The sequence below is a fragment of the Gymnogyps californianus genome, chromosome 19, assembly GCF_018139145.2.
Source record: "Gymnogyps californianus isolate 813 chromosome 19, ASM1813914v2, whole genome shotgun sequence".
Taxonomy (NCBI): domain Eukaryota; kingdom Metazoa; phylum Chordata; class Aves; order Accipitriformes; family Cathartidae; genus Gymnogyps; species Gymnogyps californianus.
The window spans coordinates 6,962,793-6,988,967 of NC_059489.1; the positions used below are offsets into that span (position 1 = coordinate 6,962,793).

The following is a 26,175-nucleotide window of genomic DNA, read 5'->3' on the forward strand; positions in this document are numbered from 1 at the left end:
GGTGCAAAGCCCGTGCCCCCTATCACACAGTATCATTTCTAATTATTGCAGTAAAGATCTAAACAATACCAACATCTTGGGAAATACAGACATCTGTTAAACTCCAGGTGGTGAACTTCACAACTAACACAACACCACATTACTGTACTGTTACAATACACTGTGTCAAGAACAACAAGAGCTCTGGGTTAGTCTCGGTTATTACTGAAAAGGTTAACTTGGCTTCCCGGCACACATGGCGTTAAAGAAAAGAGGAGGAGAGCAAACGAACAAAAGAAGAATTGGCAGAATGAAAATGCGAGAAGATGGGGAAATACAGCAAAAGCCCACTACGAGACATCAGGCTGGTAAACAGGGTGTAAATCAAGCTGCTTCACCACGCCTGGAGGCCAGGAGAGAGGGAGAAGTGGCTCAAATTTAGATATCGTTACACAGGAGAAAATCAGCTCCGACAGTGGATCCTGAGCAATCTCCTCCTAACCCAGGTAGGAAGGAGATTTTGCAGCTGATTGAGAGCTGGTTTGGGAGAGCCCCCCCTGCCCGGTCATCCTGGGCGACGGTGGTCTAAGGGGACCGCACCTACAAGGGGAGCGGGTGCCTGGCAGGGTGGGGGGCACTCGGCTTTAGTTTATCATTCTTACGGGCTCTCAACTCAAGTTGTTTCCCAAGCAGGCATTCTGTACTCCTCTCGGCATCGTCCTGCGGGTTTATAATTGATCCCCTTGACAAGGGCTGGGAGGCAGAGCACGGCAGCCCCAGCCGCCCCAGCCTGTGTCCTGGGGTACCCAAACTCATTGCCGTCCTCTCCTGCCCATCTGGAAAGGCAGTGACCATTGCTGTTGCAGGATAAACATTTCCCATTCCTAATCCCGTTCTAACTTCTCCCAGGCCTGGTGCCCTTTGGGTTCAGCAATCACAGCCCAGCTTTGGGGCATTAAGCCCCGTGCTGCTGTTCATCTGGCAGCTCTAGGACGTGACCTGCAAAATGGCACAGTGACCAGCAAAGCAGCGCTGGAGGCACCCCTAGTTTGTGCCGGGCAGTGCCACTGCCAGCTCCCAGAGGGTCCCAGGGCTCAGCCGGTCTCTGCTGGCGCTGCGGGAGATGGGGCCGGGGCCGCTCTCTTCCCATTAACTGCATTTTCCTGGGGGGGCTGGGCTGGGTGTGCGGCTCCGGAATGGTTTGTGTCACCCCTGGAGTGGGGCTGCCTCCGAATATAGCCCTGTCAAGAGCGAAATTGCCACTTTCCCTGAGGTGGCTTTCGAGCCGGAGGTGCGTGGGCACGGGAAATTGGAATTCACGAGAGTGGGACAATTCCATTACTGTCTCCTCCAGCTTCTTCCTTCTCCTATAATAAGGGAATTAACTACTTTGCAGGTCTGAGTATATCTGGAGGACAGCGGCAAAGCAGTGAGCAATGAGCTCGTGACGCAGCTGGATTTACAAACTGTATCAAGAATATTATTAGGTTAAAAAGTAGTTTGCACTGAAGGAACTTTTCTTATTTAAACACAACGTTTTACTTGGCTTTTATTGTACTGAATGGATTTATTAAAAAAAAAAAAAAAGCAAAATGGAAAATGATAAATTATTTCCACTGAGAAGATTCCAGTTGTGATAGAATGTAGACTCGGAAAAAAAAAAGGAAAAAATAAAATTACAATATCTCACTAAGCACCAGGCAGCAGCACACACACACAATACTCCATCTGATCTTCACAGAAAGAGAAAAGCAGCGCTCTGTAAGTGCAGAGACGTGTGGAAGTTTTGGGGTCACAACTCCAGATTTCTCACTGAACCACAGGAGGTTCATCTACAGCACCCGGGACCGATTCCCTCATATCCCCCACAGGCAGGTTCAGAAAGAAAATCCTTCTATTCACTCATGCCGGTGCCTGAAGAGCAGCACGGCGCATTCAACTACCACTGGATCCAAAGAAAAGACAACAAAAGGAAACACAAAGCACAGACCTGACAATCGCACACTTTTTAAAGGCAAACTAAGAGTCTTTCTGAGCCTGTGTGGGGTAACGGAGGGATTTGGAATGAGTTCAGTGCCTTAAAAATAAAATAAAATAAACCAGCCTTGATGTAGCTCTGTAGGACCAGGAGAGGAATCACAACCAAATAAAAAGAAGAAATAAACAGACCCCCAAACCCAGTGACAACCCCCCGCCTCGTTCTGCCCCCGTTTCACAGGAGAGGACAGGAGGCCTACCAAGAAGAGCAAGAATGAAGGCAAAGAAATAAAAATACCAGGAATGGCAACGGGAAGGAGATTCAGGTTTTCTTAAAGCATGTTGTGATAACTTCCAACAAGGCCTTAGAAATATAAGGTAGGAACCTCGGTCTCCCTGAGTTATCCTCTGCAGTGAAAGCCAATAGCCCTCACCTTGCAATTTTTATTTAATCAAAACTCCCTGAAATATGTGAGAGATGCATGGAGCCTTGCTCCCATCTCAAGCAGTGGGAGCTTGTTCACAGGTGAGAGTTTTAATGGCACAATTTTCCTAGCACGTTATTTTTGTCGAAAATTACAGCTGTATTTGTTTCTATGTTGGCGCCTCTTTAATTATTCAGGCTAATATTCTTAAGTAATGAATTAAACAAAGTGCTTGCCAGATCAAAGCTTCTCCTAAAAATAAAAAGAGCAAGGGACAGATTTGCAGCCCTGAGCACCATCCTGGCGAGGGGGGACGGGAAAGGGAGAGGTGAGCGAGCCCTGGTCGGGGTGGTCAGATCAAACTCCCAGCAGTGCTCAGGCCAGCTGGTCCATCCCCACCAGGACCTGGAAAGGCTTTGAGGTGGCATCTTCATTTCTTTTAATTCACAAGGTGCCTCATAGATCGAGCGACTCCCAATCAATATGAAGAATTTACAAGCTGGGCAGCACAACGACTAAACCCCATGTCCACACTGAGGGTTGGTGTGGGGTTGATCTCTCCGTTAAAGCACTGAGGCTTTGCGCTGTACTGAATTTTACCCTGCTGAAAAAATACTGTGCCTCCCTGGAGCACAGCGTTCGTGGAGCAATCAGCAAGGGCTGGAGAAATAATGAAATAGTCTCCCTAAGCGAGACTGCCTGCCTTCCAGAGACACTCCTGCAAATTATTCAGACAGTCCTAAGTTGGTGGAAAGCTAGAGTAAACAATAAAGGACCCATTTCACAGTCCAGTCATTATTCTCTAAGAAAAAACAAAAACAAAAAAAAAGGAGGGAAAAAAAAAAGCCATGAAAAGTCTGACAGTGTCTTAATGAAAACCAGAAAAAAAAAAAATACTAAAGAACATAACATGATCAAGGGGTAAATTAAGGGTTTGCAAGTGTCAGTCCTGAGCCAGGTCTGCAGACCTGCAGTTCAGAATGATATGCGTGTGCCATGAAGTAAGCAAACGAGCTTTGCACCACACACACGGTTTAGTGGGATGCCTCACAGCAGCGGTGGCCAGCCGTTAGTGACACAGCACTGCCATTCAAGTGGGACGAGACGTGCCGACTTCCCAGTACCTTGCACTGCACTGGCTGAGCTCTCCATTAATACATCATCCAGCATTAGATCTAAAAGAACGAAACGGCATTAATCACCCGGCAGGACACACGGCAAGACTTCCCTTCCCCTTCAGAGGTCCCTACGGCTCTCAGGCTCTCCGTTGCCTCTACCGGGAATGTTTTGTTGTGGGATCCTCTCGTTGTGCCTCACGGAGGGTGGGCTCAGGTACACAGGCTCATCGTGAAAAAGGAAGGGCTCTTGTGCTTCTCCCACATACACAGGTGGAAGCCCAAGAGATCCCCGAGAACCCCTTCGCTTGATGATGATGAAGGAGAAGACGCTGCTGAAGGACGGACTTTGTACATATCCTGCTGGGCCAGCCCACCTTACAGCGACCACTCCTGCATCTGCCTACATCTCACCGAGCTGGGATCTCACACGCTTTTCTGGTTTTCAGCCGTCCGATTGGGTAAATGCATTTGAAGAGTCTATGGTCAAAAATGACTGTCCAACCAGTTAGAAGTCTGCATCTATGTCTGACATCCATAGGTTGGTTTGGGCATCTGGGGACACTCAAGAAGCCCAGCTGAAAGGAACCCCCGTGCAGTTGCTGGCATAATCAAAGCCTTAGTCTTGGTATCATCTGCAAGTTCCCACCATGCAGAATGAAGCTAAGCAATGACATCTGTTGCCTCCGAGGGCAAAACTGGACACGGTCAATTAAAACCAACGTTTCACTGAATGCAAATTGAGAAAACTGTTCTGAAGCTATTTGGAGGGCTTCATACTTTGCTCTTGAAAGGTTTTTATGGCGATTGAATACTCAGCAATATTTGATCCTCAGTAAAATAGCTGTTTATTGCCTCTTTAATTAGGCATTTCATAGGACTGAATGAATAACTACATCTCCAAAGATGGTTTGTGATTCCTTCCCGCTGGGAAATTGCCCAGACTTACATCTTTTCTTCATCTAGTTCCTCTAGCATTATAAATAAGGTCATTAATAATAACTAAACATCTATTTTTCTTCTACAGAAATGTCTGCTCTCCGAAACTGGAACTTTAAATAGGGATCTTTCTATCCAGCCTTTAAAAACATTTTCTAACTCATCAGCCTGAAACTGTGTTTGGGAACTTGGACTGACTGAAAGAGCTTTCTAGGCATTTCCTTGATGTGAAAAACAAACAAAAAAATCTTTCCATCTGTATCCCACTTAACTGAGAACAGTCTAACGTGTCCTCCACCGCTCTTGAGGGAAGCCTCCATCTTTCCACTGACCATCGAGGAAGCCATGCTCTCGGCATAAACAAAAGTTTGATGTCCAGAGGCTGGTGTGATACATCCTATTGGTTACAAAACCTGTGAAGCTCATGGGACTTAAAGTTGTGACCAAAGGAAAGTGCTGGGTAAGCGCTGAACTGAGAGAGGCTGAGACACCATTGCGGTACGTGGTTGCACGATTAAGCCTGTCACAGCTATTAAACACCTCTTAGACTATTAAAAAAAAATAAAACAGACTTAATATTACCAGCTTTCGGAACAAGCGCCTGATCAGACAGCCTCTTAAACAGTACTGAAGTCTGTCAAAGATAGAGAAGAGATGTGAAAGGGGACACGGAGAGAGCAGCAGGCGGACTGACCAGGGAGGGAAAGCGTAAGGCCATGGACACAAAGGGCAACGGAGAAAGTTCAGTCAGAAGACAGAGCATGCGAGAAGAAGAGTACCTCTGACCTGTGGCCTCTGGCTGGCTTATTTCTTACTTGTTCAACCAAATTAAAAGAAAAAAAGACTAAGAGACAAATGTCAGGTTGGAGACTTTTGGCAGAGCGGAGGTCTAGCCTCCTTTCACCTGTAAAGCCTTCTCTAGGCAGGGCTGCAAGCTTGCACATCCAGTCAGGAGTTTGGTTCAATTTGCATCAGTGCTATTTTGTCTAGTTAGTTACTCTCCTCTAACTGCTTTTTTTTTTTCTGATCTGTATTTCTCAAGCAAATGCATTGATATGTTTCTCTAAGGAGTTTTTAAGCATTACTAGAATGAGATGGCTCCATTATTTTATTACACTCTTGAATAGCAGTGGTGCTACTGTGCCAACAAATAAACCTGCTTGATAAATGGGACAGGTAACATCACTGTGGCATTACAAGGCTGTAATAAACCAAATAGTGAATCCAGTTATCAGCAACAGTGCTCATGACTCAGAAGATTTATGGTGCCATCCGGCACTGCTGATCTTTGCAGTTGTCACTATTTGTGTAACACTGAGCTCTGCTATCCAAGAAGCTCCAGGTCTGATTATTATTATATTTTAATTTAAATAACCTCCAACGGAAAGGTCATTGCAAATCGTGCAGCCATTAAAAAGGCTTCCATGGCTCCTTGCTCAGCCTAAAACGACACTATTTCCTTCATGCAAATTTTATAGCTGGACATGCTTTTGGGAGAAGAATGATCACCAGACGCGAGGCAGGGAGGGGAGGGAGGAGGGGATCGTGTGGAAGGTCAAGCAGGACTCAGAAAGATGTGGAAAGACTACCGACCAGCCATCTGTTTCTCCTTACTCCTTCTCTTTTTCTCCAGCCGGCGAAGCCTCTTCTCCTCCCGCCTCTTGGCTTCTTCCTCCTCCTGGTGCTGCCGACACTTGTGGAAATTCTCCACCACCACCCCCACGAACATGTTGAGGACGAAGAAGGCCACAATCAGCAGGAAGGAGATGAAGTAGAGGAGCATCCACGGGTTGTAGTTCATGACTGGCTGCAAAGTGGAGGAAGGCAAATGTCAACTGAACCTCAAAAAAAAAAAAAAAAAAAAAAAGGGGAGCAAATTGATACAGCTGCCCAATCCACAAAACCCGTGGGTGCCCCTTTGAGGCAGCTCAGTGTGCTCTGCTCTTCCTGAAAATTAGAGCCCTCAGACATTTTAACTGAATGCTCCCCAAACACAAAGCACACTGAGGACAGAAGAACCACCTCTGTTCTGCCAACAGCAGGACAGTAGCATCCTTTGCAGCTATTGTAAGTCCCTGGCTGAAAACCTGTACCTACACAAAGCACTTCTTTTCTCCTGAAATGTCTGAATTGCTTAAAAAGTCAAACCATTCTTCAATAGGTGCGGTTCTCCTAATGCTATTTACACCAGTCACGTTGAAAAATCTGTAGGGAAAAGGCTGGGTCCAAATCCAGACTTTTCACTGGACTCCTTGTCGTGCCCCAGGACTTGGGTTAAACACCTCCCTCGATCCTAACCCCATAACCCCATTTGACTGTGGAAGCCAAGAGTACTTTGCAAAACAAGAGCCAAAATGTGCGACCTTTGACAACTCATTTCTTACAGCTCTGCTAGAGCACGTACCTGCTGGTCAACTCCCACCGCATCTAAGCCATCGTACATGATATCCACCCACCCGTCCTTGGAGGCCAGAACAAAGAGAGACATCAGGGCCTAGAAATACATGGGAAAAAAGTTAGACATAGTTGCACTAAAGCTCTTTTACTTGTAACATTTTAGTCCTCTTTGCCCTTTCCTGTCTGAGGATTATCATCACCTGTCTGATAATGGGACACTTTGATGCCCAAGGTTTCTCCCAGCAGCAAAAACCTATCAATGCCAGCGCCTGGTTCAGCAATGAGCGCTAATTCGGAAACCACAAAGCTGAAGACAAAAGCAGCTTCATTTCCACCCTCCAGGTCTCTACTGCTCCCTACTAATTAGTCCTTACCATGCTGCTAAAATAAGGCTGTGTTGCAGAGATGGTTGAAAGTGTCCGGCTCTATTAGACAAGCCCTTCTGCAAGATATATTTGGTTTGTTATGTAGCAGTGAAGCAATTAAGTACTCCACAAAGCCACATGTGCTTGTTCTGTTCTGAAAAGAAGTGTATGCCTGCTTGGAAACACTACCTTTGGGATTTACAGAGACAGAATGCTGTGTATGTGAACTGAATATTTACTGCGACTGGTAGTGCCCTATAAGAAAATCCCATGGGATAAAAATGCACAGGTTTTAAGTCAAGGAGGTAAAGGAGCAAAGAAGCAGATTACCATTCTATTAATACCTGGCCGAGATTATCAAAATTATACTTGTGCCGGACCCATTTGTAGCTTGCTTCTGTACAATCCGATTTATTTGTGATGTTTCTGGTGTCCTCCCCCTGGCAGACAAAAAACTTGCCTTTGAAAAGCTGCAAAACACGCAAAGCAAAGAGGAACTGTAAGGGTTCAGTCTGTAGGATATCTCTGCAGATGATGGGCATTTCTCCCGGGGTACTCTGCACAGCCCACGCCAACCAGAGAAGTTAAGGGAAATGGCCTCATTTGTGCAGGTTATTAAGTGCGAGCAGCCTGTATAATACGCACCTAATGAGCAAATGCATGATTTCACATCGTTTAGGACACCCACCTCATGCATTAAGTTGTCTGGTTCAGTGATCTGAGACTGGCCTAAAGGCCTTTGCTTCTGGCTTGGCAGCTCAAGTGTAGCCCCAACTAATAGCCCAGACCAGCTAATGGCTTCTTACCACACGTGGAATGACTCCGGCGACTCTCAGCCCAGTTAACGATGCTAGTTTCAAGAGTCACCGGCAAATTACATGTAACAGAGGCCCTCTGTCAGCAGAGAAAAGGTGGCACTGAAGAGGCACAGCGATGGACTAAGCTCTGCTCTTACAGGTCACAAGGGGACATGTCAGAGAGGAGCCGAGCTGCTGAGAGTGACGCTGGGCTCTTGCTGAATCAAGACTCAGCCCAGCTCCGGCCCCTGATCCTGAATGCTGTTCTCCAGCCGTCAACTAGGCTCTGCAGTCCGCGCAGGGGTCTCTGAAAATGTTCCTTATGCAGAGCTTAAGAAGCCCAGCCCAACTGGTGCTGGGTACCTGATCCCAAGCTTATTTCCTTTGGTGTAAGCCAGGAGAGATACAATTCCTGGGGAGTCAGCTCCTGATTTACACCTGCATGAGCGACATGAGCCTCCATGCACTTAATTCTAGACCTGTTGCTTCCCGCGCACAGAACAGAGAGTGGCAGGGGATGATTACTGCTTCAGACAGGGTGATTGATGCTAGCAGGATGGATGGTATCAAAGCCCAGAAGACATCCAACAAATCTGGATTTATTTGCTGACAGAAGCTATTGACATTACTGTTTTGGGGGGAAATGGCAGCCTGCTCTCCAGGCTCCTTAAAACACCACCTGGGTATACAGAGAAAAGACGCTGACGGGTTTTGATCTGTTGTTCTAGACAAATATCAGTAGAAATAATAGTGAACAAGATAAACCCACGCATTACTCCATGGGTTTCCTTCAGAAATCAAGAGCAGAAGGATGTTCTCTAGGCATGCAAAATTAATCACCACTCAACGCAGTCATAAAACTTCTGGATGCAAGAAGAGAAGTATTCCCTGATCCTTCCGTGGAGAAACACTATCCGTGGGTAAGGCAGACTGGGGAGATATAGCCTTCACAGAGAAAAGTTTTAATTAAGCAGGAAGGTAAACAACTGTTTTTAATATATTGTCTGTAAATATAACTTCTCCAGGAGCTGGACTGTAATGCCATTCAGATGGGAGCAGTAACATAGCTACTAACGGGGTTTGGAAATACAAAGCCCAATTTGCAAAAATGCTGATCCCTGTCAGTGCTTCAGATTTTAGCACTTCCAGAAGTGAAAGACCCAGTGTTTCCTACTGTACTTGTTTTAACTATCCGTTTCTTGTGTCTTATTGATGACTATTAACTTGTAGGCAAGCTCTACAACAAAAACAGTCTTGCTAAGAGGAAACACCATTCAAAACATGGACATCTGGATTTTAATACTGTTAAAAACCTCTAGTTTGATCCCCAATTTATATTTACATGGGAAAACCAACTGTAACTTTGAGAGATCATCTTTTTATAGAAAATAGCTATGGCACTCATCTTACACCTAATTAGACATAAATATTAACTGAGAATTTTGCATCCTGAATACAGGATCAGTCTTGCTTGTATCTACCACTTAAGCACATCAAGTCATGACAATTTAACGTAAGACTGCAAGTCACTAGGGAAAGCAATCACAATTAGCAGGGAGGAAATTCAAAGAGCATACAGCAAGTTTTGTTGTTTGGCATAAATTTTCCTGTGTCTGAGTTTTATATTGTTTTACAGGACATGCTTAGTTTTATGAATCTGTTTAGTATAATGGATGGATGTTGTTGTACTGTAATGCTAAGCCAATCTAGCTGCTGAGGTGGTTATGGACGGCATGATTTTCTTCGCTGTTTATTTTCAATGCTGTATTTATTATTTAAACAGTATATTATTATAAAATATTATATAAGACACCTTTCCAAAACAAAGCCAAACAGAGCTGCTTTCCAAAGCTGGTTGTGACAGATCAGATAACATTTATTTCTTTCTGAAGTTTATGTCAGAATATTTATACGAAACAATCTCTTCTTCCCAGGTAATAAGATACCAATTGCATTGGAAACTCTGCCACTTTTCCCCTGGCTTCCTGCACTCCTGGGCCTGAGGATATTGCCAGCAGAGCTGGCAGGAAGCAGACTCAGAAATCTCTATTTCTGCAAGCTTTCAGTTACACAAACTGTCAGAATCTGAACGAATCTCCAGGTCAAGGTCTCTCTGGAGTTTACAAACCAACAATTTCAGCTTTGAGAGTTTCTATTTCCCCATTGGTTTATACCTAGAAGAAAGGTGGAAGGGAGATGTCCCCATGTTATCTCCCAGACGGAACAGAAATGGGATTTAACAGTTTCCCTGAGCAGAGTTTTTCTGGTGGTACGTGTCATGCCTCAGGCCTGACCCTTCTGTGGCGTGGCCGGGGGAAGAAAGTGGAGAAATATCTTGATTCACATCCCGCTGCAGGCAGAGCAGAAGTCCTCGTGGTGGGGAAAGGGTGAAGAAAACCCATTCTGTGCCTTTGAGGGGGCCATCATGTTGGCTTTTGTATCACTGCGTACAACAGGGAAGCTTCAAGAAAGTTCAACACGTCAAGTGACGCACAGCCAAGACTTGGAAGTCAGGAATAAATGTGTCTTGAGAGCACTAGAAAGGCCACGCTTTGCTGCTGGGGTGGGGACCAAGAGCCACATAAGCCCTTGGGTCTGAGTCACTCCAGGCTGTTAACCGTGGCAAATTTATAGATTCAAAACCAACACACGTTTCTAGAGCTGGGCAGAGGACCTCGATGGAACCAGAAAGAGGCAAAACCAACCTCACTAACTGCCTCTAACCATTGCTCTTTCAGCCACGGCTAGGGATGCGTGTTGCTAGGCCACTGTTGTTAGGTTGTAATTGTTAATGAGGTTTTAATAGCTGACCAATAATGGGAAATCTGTTTCCTCCTCGCTAGGAGCAAGGAGCGTTCCCCAAGAAGGCCAAACAGCCCATTGGTTCAGTTTCAGAAAGGCTCATAGCGTGCCCATTGGTACAGATAGCCAGATGTGGGGCCATCTGGGGCTTGTTACGCTTTTGGGTTAGGTGCTGAGGCTTACAGGGGACTCACCTGAACTCCCAGGATCCCAAAGATTATGAAAAAGGCACAGCAGATGACCACGATGTTCCCAATGGGCTTCAGGGATGACATGAGAGTCTCCACCACCAGCTTCAGTCCTTGGGCTCGACTAATGACTCTGTGGGGGCAAGTAAGCAGAAAAGCTATGTTAGTCCTGTTCTTGCCTGGTTCTGCCTCCTATCAAGATAGAAGATGTGGAGAAAACAGCATTAGGGAATTTTTTAGAATGGCAGATAACTCAAAAATCATGATGGAAGAAGCAGTTCTGGAAGATTGACCTGTGAGATTATGGAGGTGTTTGAGGGAAAGGGGTCTCTGCCTACACATACAGCTTTGCATAAAAGAAGAGGAGGAGGAGACCGCATATGAGGAGCCAGGCCAGAAAAGTCACTGGAGAAAGACCGAGGAATGGAAGATATATAGGCTAGTCCCATATTTTTCAAACTTGGAATGATGGTTTTAATCTAACCCACTACCTATTCTTGATCCGTCTGCTGATCACCATCTTCTAGTTACCATTCACTATAATACATTCAAGCCTCAGCATTTTCCTTTTCCTATCATTCGGCCCAAAGAGCTCTCTAGGTTTCCAGCCTTGATCACACCTTCCCTGGGATCCAGCCTCTTGGTTTGGGCCATCCACAAACACCCACCTTTATGCCTGTAGCCTGTCCAGGACTGCAAAGAGAGGGCCTCCCAGTGTCCCTTCCTGTGTAGATTTAGGCAAGGCTCTTGATTTCCCTGTCTCAGTCTGTGAAATGGAGCAGCCACTCTTACACAGCTGCCCGCACATCTGTAGTGACTGTAGAATCATAGAATGGTTTGGCTTAGAAGGGACCTTTGAAGGCCATCTAGTCCAACGCCCCTGCAATGAGCAGGGACATCTTCAACTAGATCAGGTTGTTCAGAGCCCCGTCCAGCTTGACCTTGAATATTTCCAGGGATGGGGCATCTACCACCTCTCTGAGCAACCTGTTCCAGTGTTTCACCACCCTCATCGTAAAAAAAATCTGTACTTATAGTGCTGCTGTGGACAGAGACCTGAGGTACCCCTCAGTACCATCACAGTCTCTGCTTTATACCCACTGTACAACCTCAGCTACTGAACCAGTGGTGTCCTCCAGGTGAAACTTCACCAGCAGGACCACAGGCATCTAACCTTATTTCTGTAGCTCCTTTCTGTCTGGTACTGCACAGAATTTCATAACAGAGGATTAGATCATATGGGAAGGTTGGGGAAGAGTAACGTGGAGATCATGACCAAAGCAGGTTTAAAAAAAAAAAAAAAAAAAAAAAAGGAGAAACTGTACTATACTCTCAAGGACAACACTACAATGAAAGGACAAGGCTTGTGTGATTTAGAGAAGCCATCTCACCGTGCTGGGCAAGATGAACGAGGTATTCAGGCTCACAGACCTGAAGGTGGAGAGCTGGGGGACCAAGAAAGGCATCTGAAGAGGTTGCATGCCTCCCTCCTCTTGATGCCAACTGGAATTAAGCGTTTCACTAGTGCTGTAAATCAGTTTGTACTGATGCCATAGAAACTGTGCTTTCCCAAGGCAGAAATAGCTGTCTGCTGTGTAAGTCAGAGGGAGGAAGCGCCTGTGTGCTTCTGGGTACCGGCTGGTGAGTCCTTTGAACACTTGGCACTCGAAAGTGCCACAAACTTCCCCACCTTCTTGTTTCTGCCTGGTTCTCTCTTTTGCCATGGGAGTCCTCTCACCGCCTCTCCCGTTTCACCCCAAGTCTGGCTGCACCACCTGAAGCACAGTTGGAGTTCTGTTGCCTGGAGAGGATCCAAGTTCTCCTCCTCTCTCCCCCGCCCGGGCATGGTGCTCCCAGCAGAGGTCCCCATGGACACATCCACATGCCCGACACGCATGGCCTTAGCTGGGACCACAGCCAAGCCTGCACCAACCCTCTCCTGCTCCAGAGCCAACAGGTTTAGCGAACCGCAGTGCCCAGTGCACAAGCACCAGGTCTTTCTAAAACTGTCGGCTTTAAACAGTATCCTGAAAAGCTAAAAATTATTTCCTTTTTTTCTGGTTAAATATTTACTTGAAATGTCAAGGGTAACTCATCAATTATCACGTTAAAAAAGAAACAGATGGTGGTATTTTTATGCACTCCCTTACCAGTGAAACACAAAAGGCAGATGCTGCTGTTCCTCACGCTGGGTGTCTCTTCCAGGTAGCTGCTGGGGCTCCCTATTTTGGACACCTCGGCTTTCCTGATCCTCAGATCTGGGTTATTTTAGGGAATGAGCTGGAAGGTGAGATGGCTCAGGGAGCAGAAGGCTGCTCAAGGCTGAGATGCCCCAGGGGACGGTGCGGACCCCATGCAGCCGTGGCAGCGTGGAGACTGGTCAGCGTGGGCTGCCAAAACCGCCCACATGAATTAGCCCAGGCTGAGGTCCTCGCTGGGGCAGCTACGCTGCTGCTGCCACGTTGTACCTGCACCGAGGCTGAGCGCCGAGCCGAGGGCAGCTAGCAGAGGAGGCTGGACAGCAGGTTAGTGCGTCTGACTCAATGAGCTGGTTAATTCAGCCTAACGGGCAGCGTCCGCAGGGCAAGGGCTCTTCCCACTCCATCTGAGCGCACAAAACAAGCATTGGACTGGACAGTCTGAGGCTGAATATCTCTTCTGGATCCTCAGATGGTCTAAAGACCTCGCCATCCCTCACATATTACCTTCACACAGTCCTGGGTGAAATACTACAACTGCCAAACTACAGATGGGAAACTGAGGCATGGGAGGACCGCAAGCCATGTCCTCAGAGGTATGCAGGTAACTCATTTCCAAAGATTTCAATGGAAATGAGGTACTTTGGTGCCTTTAGGGATCCTGACTTAGGTATTCTGTCTACTGTCACACAGGATGGAACCAAAGTCAGGTCTTCTAAATTGAAGGCCTGTGGTCTAAACTACTGGAGTATCCTTAAATTTTGGGGAACAAGGAAGAAATTTAGTCCCCGGAGTCTAAAGTTGATAATTTGCTCCAACACTTATTAAGAAAGCCTATTTTAGAAATAATAAAGTGATTTCCCCTGTGAGATACTATTTGGTATCCAGCAGAGAGAGAAAATAGGAGGTCACTCCTCTGACTTCGCAAAGTCATGTGTGTTCAGAAAAAAAGGGCTGAGAAATGGCAGCATTTGGCTGCTTTCAGTGTTTTGATCAACCAGGGAATTCCTCAAATGAGAATGCATGAGGGTGAAAGCTGCCACCAGTTTAGCTCCACGCAAGTGCTGTTTCCAGCCCTACAGGGAGAGAAGACTTTGAAAAGATTTTGAAAAATAATAGTTCTTACTAATGAAAACCTTCAGACCTTGGAGCTGCCTCAGACTAAGGGCCTGATCCAACGTCGAGGCAAGTCCATGCAAAGACTCCTGCCACTCTCCTGAGAGCCTGACAACTCTCTAAGAAGTGCCAATGAAATCCTCAGCATTTCCAGATTATTAGTGTCACCTCCAATATGTCAACATACAGCATCCCCGCACCTCATCAAGATTGCCCAAGGTCCTGCTGATATCAGGCTTGTAAACCCACCACTCCTGCAATTTATTGCTGAAGGATCCAGCTGATTTGGAGCCCTCCGAGTGTGCCAGAGCCATAGACTCGCCGAGGTTGCACTCAGGACAATTCCAGTCTGCATTAGGCATATGACAAATGGGGAAATTGAAATGAGACTTTTTTTTTTCCAGTATGAAGAAATGTTAATCTCTCGAGTTCCTCCTGGTTCTGCTGGTCTCAGCATTCGCAATGCTGTTAAACCCCTGGCGTGAGACACTCCAAACCCACTGTCAGCCTCATCCCAGCTGGATCACATTTACTAACGTTAAGCCTGCTAGCCTGATCAGAGCTCTCAGGAGAAGTAGCACGTAGATGAAGTAGCAGATCAACGTTAATGAAGACCTTCCTCCAGAGATTAAAAAAAAATTAGCAAAGGTGATAAGATAGATAGAAGAGAGTCTATGAAATGACTGTTTCATACTGTGATGGTATGAAAAGTGAATAATTTATCGATCTGCTTTGGAAGTCAAAGCCCAGGCTCTGTAGAGAGTAAAACAGCACTGAAGTCCATCCACGTTAAATCTGAACACATTTTCAATTTTGATTTCTCTTGTATCTTAAGCTACAACACTTGATCCCACCAACAGCAGGTTGAACGCATTAGGAAGGAATGTTATTGTATAAGCAATCCCTCTACTGGCTGAAACATCAGAGGGTCATGGAAACATCTTTAAATGTCACTCCTTTGTGAATATATTTTTGGAATTCTGGTCATAAAGCTGGGCTCGAATCCTCATGGATTCAATTTGGAGGCTGATAATCAATCATGCAATCAAAAGCCCGTGATTGGCACACAGGCCAGTTTTTTTTAATGCCTGGGCAAAAGGCACAAGCATGTGTGGTTTTGTGTGCTGCATAAAGCAACGGGGTTGTTTTCACAGGAGAAAATAAGAGACAGAATGAGGGAGGTCTTTTGCAAGAACCCCTTCAGACCATCAACCTGGAAAGCCAACGCAGAGACGGCGAGGGCTGTCCCTGCTCTCGAGTTGAGTGTGACACACACAGCCGTGGCTTGGCTTCTCACTGAGGGTGTCCTCCCTGCAGCCCTGTCCCCAGGTGCCCACAGAAAGGGAGGACAGAAGGAGCTGGGTTAGCTCCTCTGTGGTGGGGACAGAGCATTTACTTTGGTCTCTGCCCTACGCCTTCCTGGAAAGGAAAAACATTGGCTCGGTCTCCACAGGGGACTTCACCCAGACATGGGGACTGGAGCCACGGTGTGCAAAGACCTCGGGTCACCTGTCCCAGCTGTTATCCCATGTTGATCCAGCTGAACATCCCAGGCAGCGGCGACGTGATCCCCGAGCCACGCGGCGCAGCCCGCGGCAAAGGCGGAGCGGGCAGCTGCGGGCAGAGGTGTGCTCAGGGCAGCCCAGATGTGCACCGCAGAGGCAGATGGGTTTCCACATGCGGAGATTTATGACTTACTGAAAAGCCCCCAGTTTGATGGCTGCTTTTTCATTTCCTACAAATCTAATTACAGGGGAATAGAACTGATTGTGAACATATTTAGGGAATGGGCTTGTTGCTGTCTTTTTACATTTCCTTTGTAGTAGAAAGCAGCATGTTGGCTGAAAACATTCGCACAGTCTCTTGAGAAAACATATCAAATGCCAACAGGAATGGAATAGCAATGGGAGAGCCTAATCCTGCACATGCTCCAGATGGCAGGTCTTCCTCCAGCCTGCAGTTACTCAGTGGATTATTCCCCATAACTGCAGACTACTCATGCACATAGGTGACTGCAGAGAAAGGCTCTAGTAAACAAAGATCCAGGTCCTGGCCAGGCAGACCTATAGATCTGCAAAGAAGCATACAGGGCTTTTACTAGGTTAGACAGGGGACTCTAGCAGGGCTCAGCACAACCCAAGCCTCTTCCTCTAGATCCGATTTAACCACACCACCTCAAGAGAGAAACTTGCATTCCACAGTTCAGAGATGGGAAATCGATCCTTCTTTTACCCAGAGCTATCCAGATCATTTTGCAGGTTTTCTTAACACGGGTCAAAAATCAGCCAAAACGGAAGAGCAGAGCAAAACCAGCAATCTGGCAGAAACTACCCCCAGAAACAACATTTGATATGGAGATGCCGGGGGACACGTGAAGAGAAAAAAGTCTGAATTGGAGTCACGTAGGAAGACAGTCTAGTCACATGGTCAGGGAGCTGAACCACACCAATGGTGCTATCTGTCCAGATAAAAATGATTAAAAGCAGCTCACGTCCTAAAACTCACCAGGCACAACATACACATAGCCCAATTTAACAGAAAGTCTTTCATAGCTGTTGAGAATATTTGAAAGATATACGTATAGGCACGGCCATTGTTATTTAGACTTATTATTCACACAGGGGTAGTAAAACAACATCTTCTGTCAGAAGCAGGGTCCTATTTTTCTGTCCTGAAAGAGAAAATCCTGACTCAAAGCAAACCTTTTATGAAGGAAGCAGCAGTAAGATATGACAGGCACACAAAGATGCTTTGAGCGGGAAGGTTTATTAGCTGCTGCATAACAAGAGCAGCAACAATGGTATTAAAGAGGGACTGCATTTAGCACGGAGAGAAACCTTCATGCCTTGGGGTACAGGACAAAACAGATGCCTGTTTGGAAGAGGCTGGTCCTAGGGCAGGTTCTTGTCAGAGGGGTGCCTGCCCCTGGAGCATGGGATACTGTCTGCTCTCAGAGATGGGGGACCAAGTTAGCAGGACAATTGCTTTCATCTTGTCTGGGCAATTTTCAAAATAAATATCTCCGTAAAATTAATGGCGAACTGAGGGGAAAAAAAGCTTCTTTGCATTCTAGGTTAAGCAACAGTTTAGTCTCTGCTTCCTTAAAAATGATCTGCCACCTGCTACTAATTTCCTTCTTTGTTACGAAAGCCATTGACTGCCTGAAGGAAAGGGGGAGAAGAAGCTGTTAAGCTGCACTTTACACAGAGCAAATGAGAACACAAATAGCAGGGGAGGTGTGTTTTAATGAGCAAAAGAGGCATTGATCAGTTTACTACTGCACTTGGGGCTGGTCCCAAAACACAGCAAGCGCCCGGAGCTCCTTGCGGCTCTGCAGGACCTGCGGATGCTCATTGTCTGCGGAGCAGCAGGAGGCTGGGCACAACGCTGGCGACAGACGCCGTGCCCTTGTCTCGCTTGCCCCTTCCCTTGCACAAATGCTGCTGCTTGCAGGAGAGGCTCAGCTCCCCCTTTGGCACACACACCCTACACTCATCCTCTTCCTCATCCTCTGCTTACCTTAAGGGCCGCAGCGTCCTCAGCAGTCTCAAAACCCGTAGCATCCCCAGGATTTTTGTGCCGCTGTCTGACACCATCGAGACCAGGATGTCAATGACGGAGATGAGAACCAGCACCCCATCCAGCACGTTCCAGCTGCTTTTCAAGTAGGCTTTGTCCCCAAAACACAAGCCTAGTGCCACCACCTGCCCGGACACCAAGTTGCAACAAATTATGACTATCGCATCCAGTACGTTTCTTCAGTTAGCAACCTGCTGAGAACGCATTGTTTACAGATACAAGTCTGTGAGTCCATTTGCTGCCCAGTATAGAAGCCTAATTAGACAAATCAGCAAAATGTTATATTGTAAGGATTGTAAAAACACCTCTGCAGAAACATCCCAGGTTGTCCCTTACAGCTGATGTGTTTTTAATGCAGCTAAACATAGCTGCACAAAACTGTTCCTAACATGTTTAGCTCTGGCATAAAAAGTTTGATCGTATTTTATCCCTATAGGCTGCTGGAGTAAAGGTTCAGAGTGACTGACCCAAAGCAATCATTTACAAGCTTTGCAAATAAAGAAACTAGAGAAACTTTCCAAAGAAAGAGCAATTGTTCTGTGAGATGATTATGAATTACACAAGAGAGATTTACAGCAATGGGTTTCTGAGCCTCCTGCTCAAATCCAGCAAAGTGTTTCAACGTGCTTAAGCCTGTCCCTCCTCAGGAAAGCACATAGCTGATTAGGTTGTTGAGGACAATTGGTTGTTGAAGACAATGGGACTTACATGCACGGTTGAAGTTAAGCATGTGCTCAAGAGCTTTGCTGAATAGGGAAGGATTGATGAATTGAAGCATCCCATTGCTCATATAATGATGTAAATCAAGAGCAACTTCAGTGAAATTGTTCTGATGTAAAATGTGCTCAGAATAAGGCATGTGGTGGGTATTTGAATGAGATTCAGAAAAGGAACTTCGCTCATAACTGGTAGACCTAGGGGTTTTGCCAGTCCACTATAGTAAAATATCGTTAATATAATACAGGCACACTTATCCTCCAGCTTCATTTACCTTAACTGTCATCTCAGTCAGGAAGATAACCGTAAAGATGTAGTTGGAGAGCGTTAGAAAAATCCGTTCCTATGAAAAAGAGAGACAATGTTTTATAGCCTGCTCTCCGCAGCTGTACATCTCCCTGTGCATATTTGGGTGGTTGCTAACTGTTCTCCAGCTTCTGTGCTGGAGTCTCGGACCGTTTGCTCGCAAAGAGGGGAAAATCCAAATATTTAGACAATAACGCTCCGCACGGTTCAGCACTGCCAGCGCCTGGGCCTGCGTCAGCACCATGGACAGGGGCAGCCGCCGGCACCTGCCCCCGAATCCCCCCCTCTGCCCCCAAATCCCCCCCTTCTGCCCCCAAATCTGCCCCCATCTGCCCCCAAATCTGCCCCAAATCCTCCCCATCTGCCCCCAAATCCGCCCCCGCCCCCCAGCAGAAACAGGGAGATCTCCCCCCCTTGGAGCACACTTGACAAATCTCTACCTGCCCCTCACCTGCGGACGTCACCGCACAGTGCAAATATCACTGAGCTCCCAATTCTCCTAGAAATTAAGTCAATATTAGAGTGGCTGTGCTGCAAGGCAAGCAGGACCCACGGGACGCCGAAGCACAGCTGGCATCAGTTGTCACAGCTCCACTGAAGCCAGCGAAGCTCTGGGGGTTTACGCCAGCTGAGACCTGCCCCCCAAAAGATTGAGTCACTTGCCCAAAGCCACAGGCTAGACCTGGGCGTGAAGCCCAATAGTCTCATCTCCCAGTCCCCTGTGCTATCCACCAGACCATGCACTCCTCACTGCCACCGCTCTGCAATAGCGGCTAGTGATTACAGATGAGACCATGGACTGGTTCCCTATCTGTAGTTAGCAGAAACCTTTCTTTTTAATGATGATCATTAAATAAATTACACTTTTCCCTAATCCCCGAACAATCTCTGATTGCCTGTACTGAGAAATGGACAGCAGAAGGCAGAGGTTGGAGGAAAGATGATGCGTATGCATGTGCGCATACAATTGAACCAGCCCCAGTTCTGCTAATACCAATTTTGGATTTATTTCTGCCTCTCCCTACAGAGCAGTCCTGTAAGAGATGCATATCTCTCGCTCAAAATGAGATGCAATTTAAACAAGACAAAACACCTTGGCAACTCTCTCGCTTGCCAGATCATGATTTACTGAAAGTGACTCAAGAACCACAGAGTAGCTTGTTTCCATACTGGGTCCATAATTAATTAGGTCCTAGACCTGCACTGTGATTGCCTGAGCTGTGATAGGAAACATCTCTGGCCGTTAGCTGACTGCCACACAAAAGACTGCTGTAGAGGGGTAGGCAGTGTGCAGGAGAAAGAGAGTAGGGACCTGCTTGTGGAGCTGGAGATAAAACAGCAATAGGATGGAGGAGAGACTGAGGATATTACATCCCTCTCTGGCAAGCGTGTGGCTATTTTGAAGGATAATCTGCCCGGCCCATGTCGCGCACTCTGCGATGGGGAGCGCGTGTTGGCTAGCAACAGCATCCCCTGTTCCGATAAGCCCGCTGAAACTGGGACAGGGAAAGAGAACTCGCTTGAAGCAGCTAGGAAATCCACAGCTCGGGGAAGCAAAGTACAATTATTTTAAACAACTCAAGCTAAACTAACTCTCTCGGTTTCCAGATGAGAGATCCATCAGCGCAGGCAGGGCCCGCGCACTCCTCCTGGCTCCCCTGCTCAGGCATCCCCCTTCTCCTCTCTGCTGCTCGCAGACCGTGATCCGGCTCAGGTCTGGCCCTGGATGACCCATTTTGGTTCCCTAGGTTATAACCTGATGCTGATGAACCTCACACCAGTCCCCGTCTCCTTTCATCTCTGCACTCTTCCAATGCCCGGGGACACCACAGCTCATCCTCCTCCTCTCCTATACGAAGTACAGGGTTTTTGTGCTACAGCTCTCTGCTGTGGACTCCTCTGATTCATGCATGTTACCCCATTCCCTTCATCTCTGTGTAACTACAGTTCCTTTTGGAGCCAGCCTTGGCAAATGGTGACTCTCAGAGGACACAGCAAGGGGCTCCAAAGAAGCATTTGGGATTTCAAGGGACATTCTCAGAGTGCCCCATTTGGGGAACAGCAGGGTGATTTCCTCCTGCTAGATCGGCTGGCAGGGAGTCCTGCTCTCTTCTTGCAGCTGCGAGTTGGTGCACCACGACTGCATGATAACCAAAAGAAAAAAAATGGATTTGGGGGAGGGACCGCTGGGCAAACTATTACAGTAAGGAGGAGTACTAGGGAAAGCTTAAAATAGGCACAGTGAAGCCAAGACTCCTGTTTTAAGGTCTTACACTGAAGATCCACAAAAATGAACAGCCTGACATGCCTACATCAACAAAACAGGATTCTATACGATTGCAATATGAGCAGTCTTTTGCAATACATCAGCAAGAGCCCAGTGTATCTCTCAGCCACAAATTATGCTAAAATAAAAGAGCATTAGGATGATTCTGCCCCTCTGATGGATGGATGTTGGTGCTGTGAGGGTCTGGTTTGAGAAATCCTTACATAGTCTATTAAAGTAAAATGGTTCAGGGAAATGGCATTACCGTGCGTGTATCAATTCAGTTTTTCTTGTGTCACAACAAAGCTGATACACAAAGGGGAGAGAGAGTATGAAATGAACAGTTTCCCCCATTCCCTTCACACCACACATACGTGCCCATGGAGAACAGATGGAAGAAACGAATATTGTGTTGAGAGAGGAAAAGTGTTTGAAGGTTTATCAGAGAAGGAAACTGAGACAGATGTCAGGCTTATGTCATGTGTTAAAACCTTGATCGTACTTGCAGAAATGGGATATTGGATATATTGCAGGGCATGAGCTCTGCTCTTGTACTTTGAAAGGATGCTGGATAGGGACCAGGAGAGTTGCTGTACCTAATTCAAAGGATACGCAGGGGGTGTTGGCAGCTTCCCATTTAAAAAAGAGAAAGAAAGTGAGACCAAGCGCACAGCAGTGGGGTCCAAGCCATGGGTGTTGGCTCCACAAGGAGCACAGGAAAACGTTAACCTCAGAAACTCACAGCACTGTGAGGCTCGATTTTGGGTCGTTCCATGGCAATGGTAATGCAGTTCAGGAAAATGATCACCAAGACGATATGATCAAACATCTTGTGCGTGATGATTTTATTGCACATCAGACGGAATCTGTCAAGAAAGAAAAAAAAAAAAAAAAAGAGGACACACAGACTAGCTATTAATGCTCGACTGGCTGGGGAGAAACGCAGCAGCTTGATGCATGGCAGGGGAATCAAGCACTCCGTTTGCAAAGCAGATGAGCTACAAAATCTCCCAATCCCCTCCCTGGCAGAGCCACACGCTGCAGGCAGATCAGGGTATGAATAGAAAAGGATCCGAGCTACAGAATTAGGCCACAAATTTCAAGCCCTGGTAATGTTCATAGGGGGCTTCGGGTCACTTGAAATGGAGCAGCTGCTTCCACAACTTGGACATGCAGCCAGGCCTGGATCCAACCCCCTACCTGGCCTGCAGTGCTCAGGTTTAGCTTAAATAAAGGAAGAAGTTCTCCCAGCAAGCCTGTAAGGGTTGAGCGCACATGGAACAAAGGGACAGAAGCTATTTATTGTGACAGATGGCTGTACACTGACCCAGGATTTATAATACCGTATTACACTTCCCGAGATCTGTTTCTGAAAATCTCTCTAATCTTTGTATGAATGAACTCGAAGGCTGTCCAGGGCCCACCAGCTCAAACACGGGAAACCCTCGTTGAGCGTGGGTGCGTGTCCAGAGGAACACATAGGAGAGCACGGAGCCCAGATGGCCCTGGCGCGGCTGGGCTTTGGGAAGGGCAGAGCTGGGGGCCTGCAGGCGAGGAGAGGGTGTTTTCTGGGGGTGGTTGGGAGAGGGAGGAAGGGAAGGGGGAGGACACAGAAGTCCAAGCTGAGAGGCAGGTTTAGGAGGTCAAGGAGTGTCCTTTGCTGTGCTGTTAGTGTGCAGTGGGGGCAAATTCAAATTTCTCTGCTTAATGCAGCACCTCTCCCCCTTGCTTCAAACTCCCCACGCTCTGTCGAGTGAAAAAACTTCCAGAGCACTGGCATCACTGACAAAGCAAACAATGAACTTGATAAAGCTGCAGCCATGCCCTGGGCTATGGGTCTCTACTGGATGCTCCTATGCCAGGGCCATGCCCACCCCGGAGCAGCTCTCCGCAGCCGGCAGCCGTTTGCTGTGTGACCCCGATGTAGCGCTGGAGCAGGGGAAGGGCTGGGAGCTTTATGGACTGACATATAGAGACCCATCTGGGATAGATGGGCAGAGTGAGCCATCGTACATCCATGCCCGGCCCACCGCCACTGCTCAAGCGCAGCTGCCTTACCTTGAGTGAGGGGCGAAGATGTAGATGGACCAGGAGTCTCTCTGTTTGCAGCAGGTGGGGAGACGTGCCCGTACCCACGCCTTCATGCGGTCCCTTTTGCTCTAGGAGGAAAACGTACAGCAGAAACATACCGGGAGCAAAACACAGAGAGAACTGTTAAAAAAATAAACCCCCAAAACTTCCAAGCGAAGGACTCAGCGCGATTTTTCACTGAACACATATCTCCAAGTGCTCAGTAAAGCTGAAATAAAATGATCTCCCCAAAAAGAGACCCCGTTGGGCAGGGGAAGGAGCTCTGGAAGCCGGGTGAGGGTTGTGCCAGCCCTGCGAGCTCACAGGGTTTGGTCTTGCTTCTTCCTCTGCACAGTAACTGCATCTGGCACACAGTTAGCCAAGAGGACAAACATGATAAGTAAAACCCTTGCCCAGAGGACTGATAACCTGCTCTGATCAGCCTCAGTCCCTCCAGATACTCATCAGATGCTTGCCTGAATCTTCTAAGGTTTTTGGGGGTATTTTTGTGGGTTTTTTTGTTGTTGGGTTTTTTTTTCTTAAATATAGAATGCTTACGTCAGAGGTTATAAAGGGAGCAGAGGGAGGGATTCCTGCTGCTTGCTGGGCCAAGCCCTATGTCCATGCATCGCTGGAAAGCTGAAGAAATCGTTTGGGACCCGAGTTTTGGTCCAGGAACGCAATGGCGAGCATCTGCCTCTCATTCAGCATGAACAGATTAAATGGGAGATTATAAAGCCAGAAGGGAATATCATGGCCAGCCTGACCTTCTGAACACGGGCCATCCGACTCCCGCAAATTAATTCCTGCTTGAAACCACAGCGCATCCTCAGCCATGCATACTTATGTTTTAGACGGTCTGCAAGGTCATTTAAGGCCAGAAGGGCAGATTGTAAAAGCCTTGGCCAACAGGTCAACTGAAGACATGAAAAACTGGTTGCCAAGGGGAAGCCTCATCCCGCTGCAATAGCCTCTGCATTAGGTTTGTTGCCTTCTTGTCCATAGGTCTCCGAGGGGAGATCAGGATCTTTAATCCAATTGACATTGCAGTGCTAGCACCTTGTGCATGGACAACCAGCAGAAGCCAGGCAAACATCTCACCCACCAGCCCTTCCAAACAGAAACACCAGGAGATAAATCCAAAGACCGGTGCGTGCAATGTCACCACAACGCTTTGCATTTACAGATAAATAAAAACGAATCCTTGCTCTTTCATTACCCTTATTTCCCCGCTACCGCCTGGGCTTGGATGTGCACACACATGGGAACGTGGCCGCACAGGCTCTTTGAAGCTTTCTTCTGCAGATGTTCAGAAAAGGAGCTGTGAAGCACAGCGCAGGAATCGCCACTCGCGCCCGAGGAGCACCCAGACCCCGGGGCTGAGGCACTTTTATTTATTTCATCCTGGAAACAGGGAGGGGGAATTCGTTCGGAGCCAAACTGTTAGCAATTGGAGGTACTCCGGACTGTAAAAATGGGATTTGTTAGGGTCACTGAGTGGAATGGAGGAAGTGCTTTCTGTTCCACTCAGCCAGGGGTCTCATTAGCGATGGGTAACAGCTAGCGTAGTGTTCGTCTTAATGAAAGCACTCAGTAACAACCTGAATCCTTCAGAAAATGAAAACTACTTTGTGAAAATAACAATAAAAGTTTGAATAACAAAATAACCCCATGATCTTTCTACCCCTCTCCTTCAGCCGTCTGTCCTTCCCTCCCCTTCTACAAAAACACAGACCATGCCACGGCACACCAGTAGGTTTTGGCCACGTCTTGGCTGTTTTCACATCCCTTTTCCAACTCCAGGCAAGGAGTCAGAACTGCTCCCTTCTCTCTAAACTGTATTTAATAGAGCATGCATCCTTGGGGTTGTGTTCTCCCTTCGAGCAGCCTAGTTAGTTGAATTATCCATAGATTTAACAAAGGTAAATAAATGGATAAAAATCAGGTGTCTGCTCAAAGTTGCCGTGAAAGCAGCGATCGCTATCCCAGCCTCTGGACATGGAGTAATAGCTGTGACTCGGTCCAGTTCATTTTGCGAGCTGGAAGGTTTCCAGAAGTATCTATTATTCAAAGCAGTTCTGGTATTTATCACTGGGATTTGTAGTGAATGGTAATGCGTCAGCAGCACAGAATGCTTCTTTATATTCCTTTTGTCCAATTTTAATGCCAAAGATATTTTGGGGTTTGGCAAATTGTTGCAGCTTGCAGTTCATGGGCTAAATCAGATAACAAAGGCAAAAAGTGATCTTCCATCATGTCTCCCTATTCAGTGTGTTAGAGTAAGGGCGAGCACCAGGGCTCGGCTGGGGCCGGCTCAGCCGGGGCTGCAGCCCGGCTGCTCTGTATGGGGCCAAGTACATCAGCAGAAATCTAAAGTCAAAGGAATTACTCCAGATTTCCACCAGTGGAACAGCGCAGTTCAGTTAATTTGAGCCAAATGTAAGATATTTGTGAAATAAAACCCGAGCATTTCCAGCCTAAGTCCCATCAAATGCTTTCTCCGCGAGGTCCAGACACGCATCAACTCCTTACAATCAGGCTGATTGCTGCTTAAGCCTGCATTATGTTCAAAGCGATATATCAATTATGTGGTTTAAATCATATCTATTTCTTCATAAAACACACCTGGACAGGATGAATAAAGATGCAAGGGGAGAAGAAAACTACTCTTTAATTCAGTTGCCAGTAACTTAGGCAAATCTCCCTGGGTAAGACCACCCAAACTCCCCCCGCCAGCACGCAGGCAGGGGCTGGGACACGGTGTGATGCTGCTTGCTAACAGGCAGCGGTGCTGCCTTCACCTGGCAGCGTGCTAACAAGGTCCTCCGATCCCACAGCAAGGAGAGCTGCTGATAAATAGCTGCCTTTTTTTTTTTTTTTTTTTTTTAAGGACTTTCAGATATTAATGTACTTCTGAGGGCAGGATGAAAGGCAGTTGG

General features: G+C 47.0%; 1 protein-coding gene across 1 annotated transcript in view; it reads right to left on the reverse strand.

The window, feature by feature from the left end:
• Window positions 1-26,175, reverse strand: part of CACNA1G (calcium voltage-gated channel subunit alpha1 G) — a 149,667-nt gene that overhangs the window by 25,919 nt on the left and 97,573 nt on the right. Inside the window, exons 19-27 of the mRNA XM_050908465.1 lie at window positions 23,225-23,325; window positions 21,909-22,032; window positions 18,869-18,937; window positions 17,818-18,002; window positions 10,991-11,117; window positions 7,542-7,667; window positions 6,840-6,929; window positions 6,029-6,242; window positions 3,506-3,556 (exon numbers count right to left, since the gene is read on the reverse strand). Coding sequence (XP_050764422.1) covers window positions 3,506-3,556; window positions 6,029-6,242; window positions 6,840-6,929; window positions 7,542-7,667; window positions 10,991-11,117; window positions 17,818-18,002; window positions 18,869-18,937; window positions 21,909-22,032; window positions 23,225-23,325 — 1,087 coding nt within the window. The remainder of the gene's footprint in view (window positions 1-3,505; window positions 3,557-6,028; window positions 6,243-6,839; window positions 6,930-7,541; window positions 7,668-10,990; window positions 11,118-17,817; window positions 18,003-18,868; window positions 18,938-21,908; window positions 22,033-23,224; window positions 23,326-26,175) is intronic.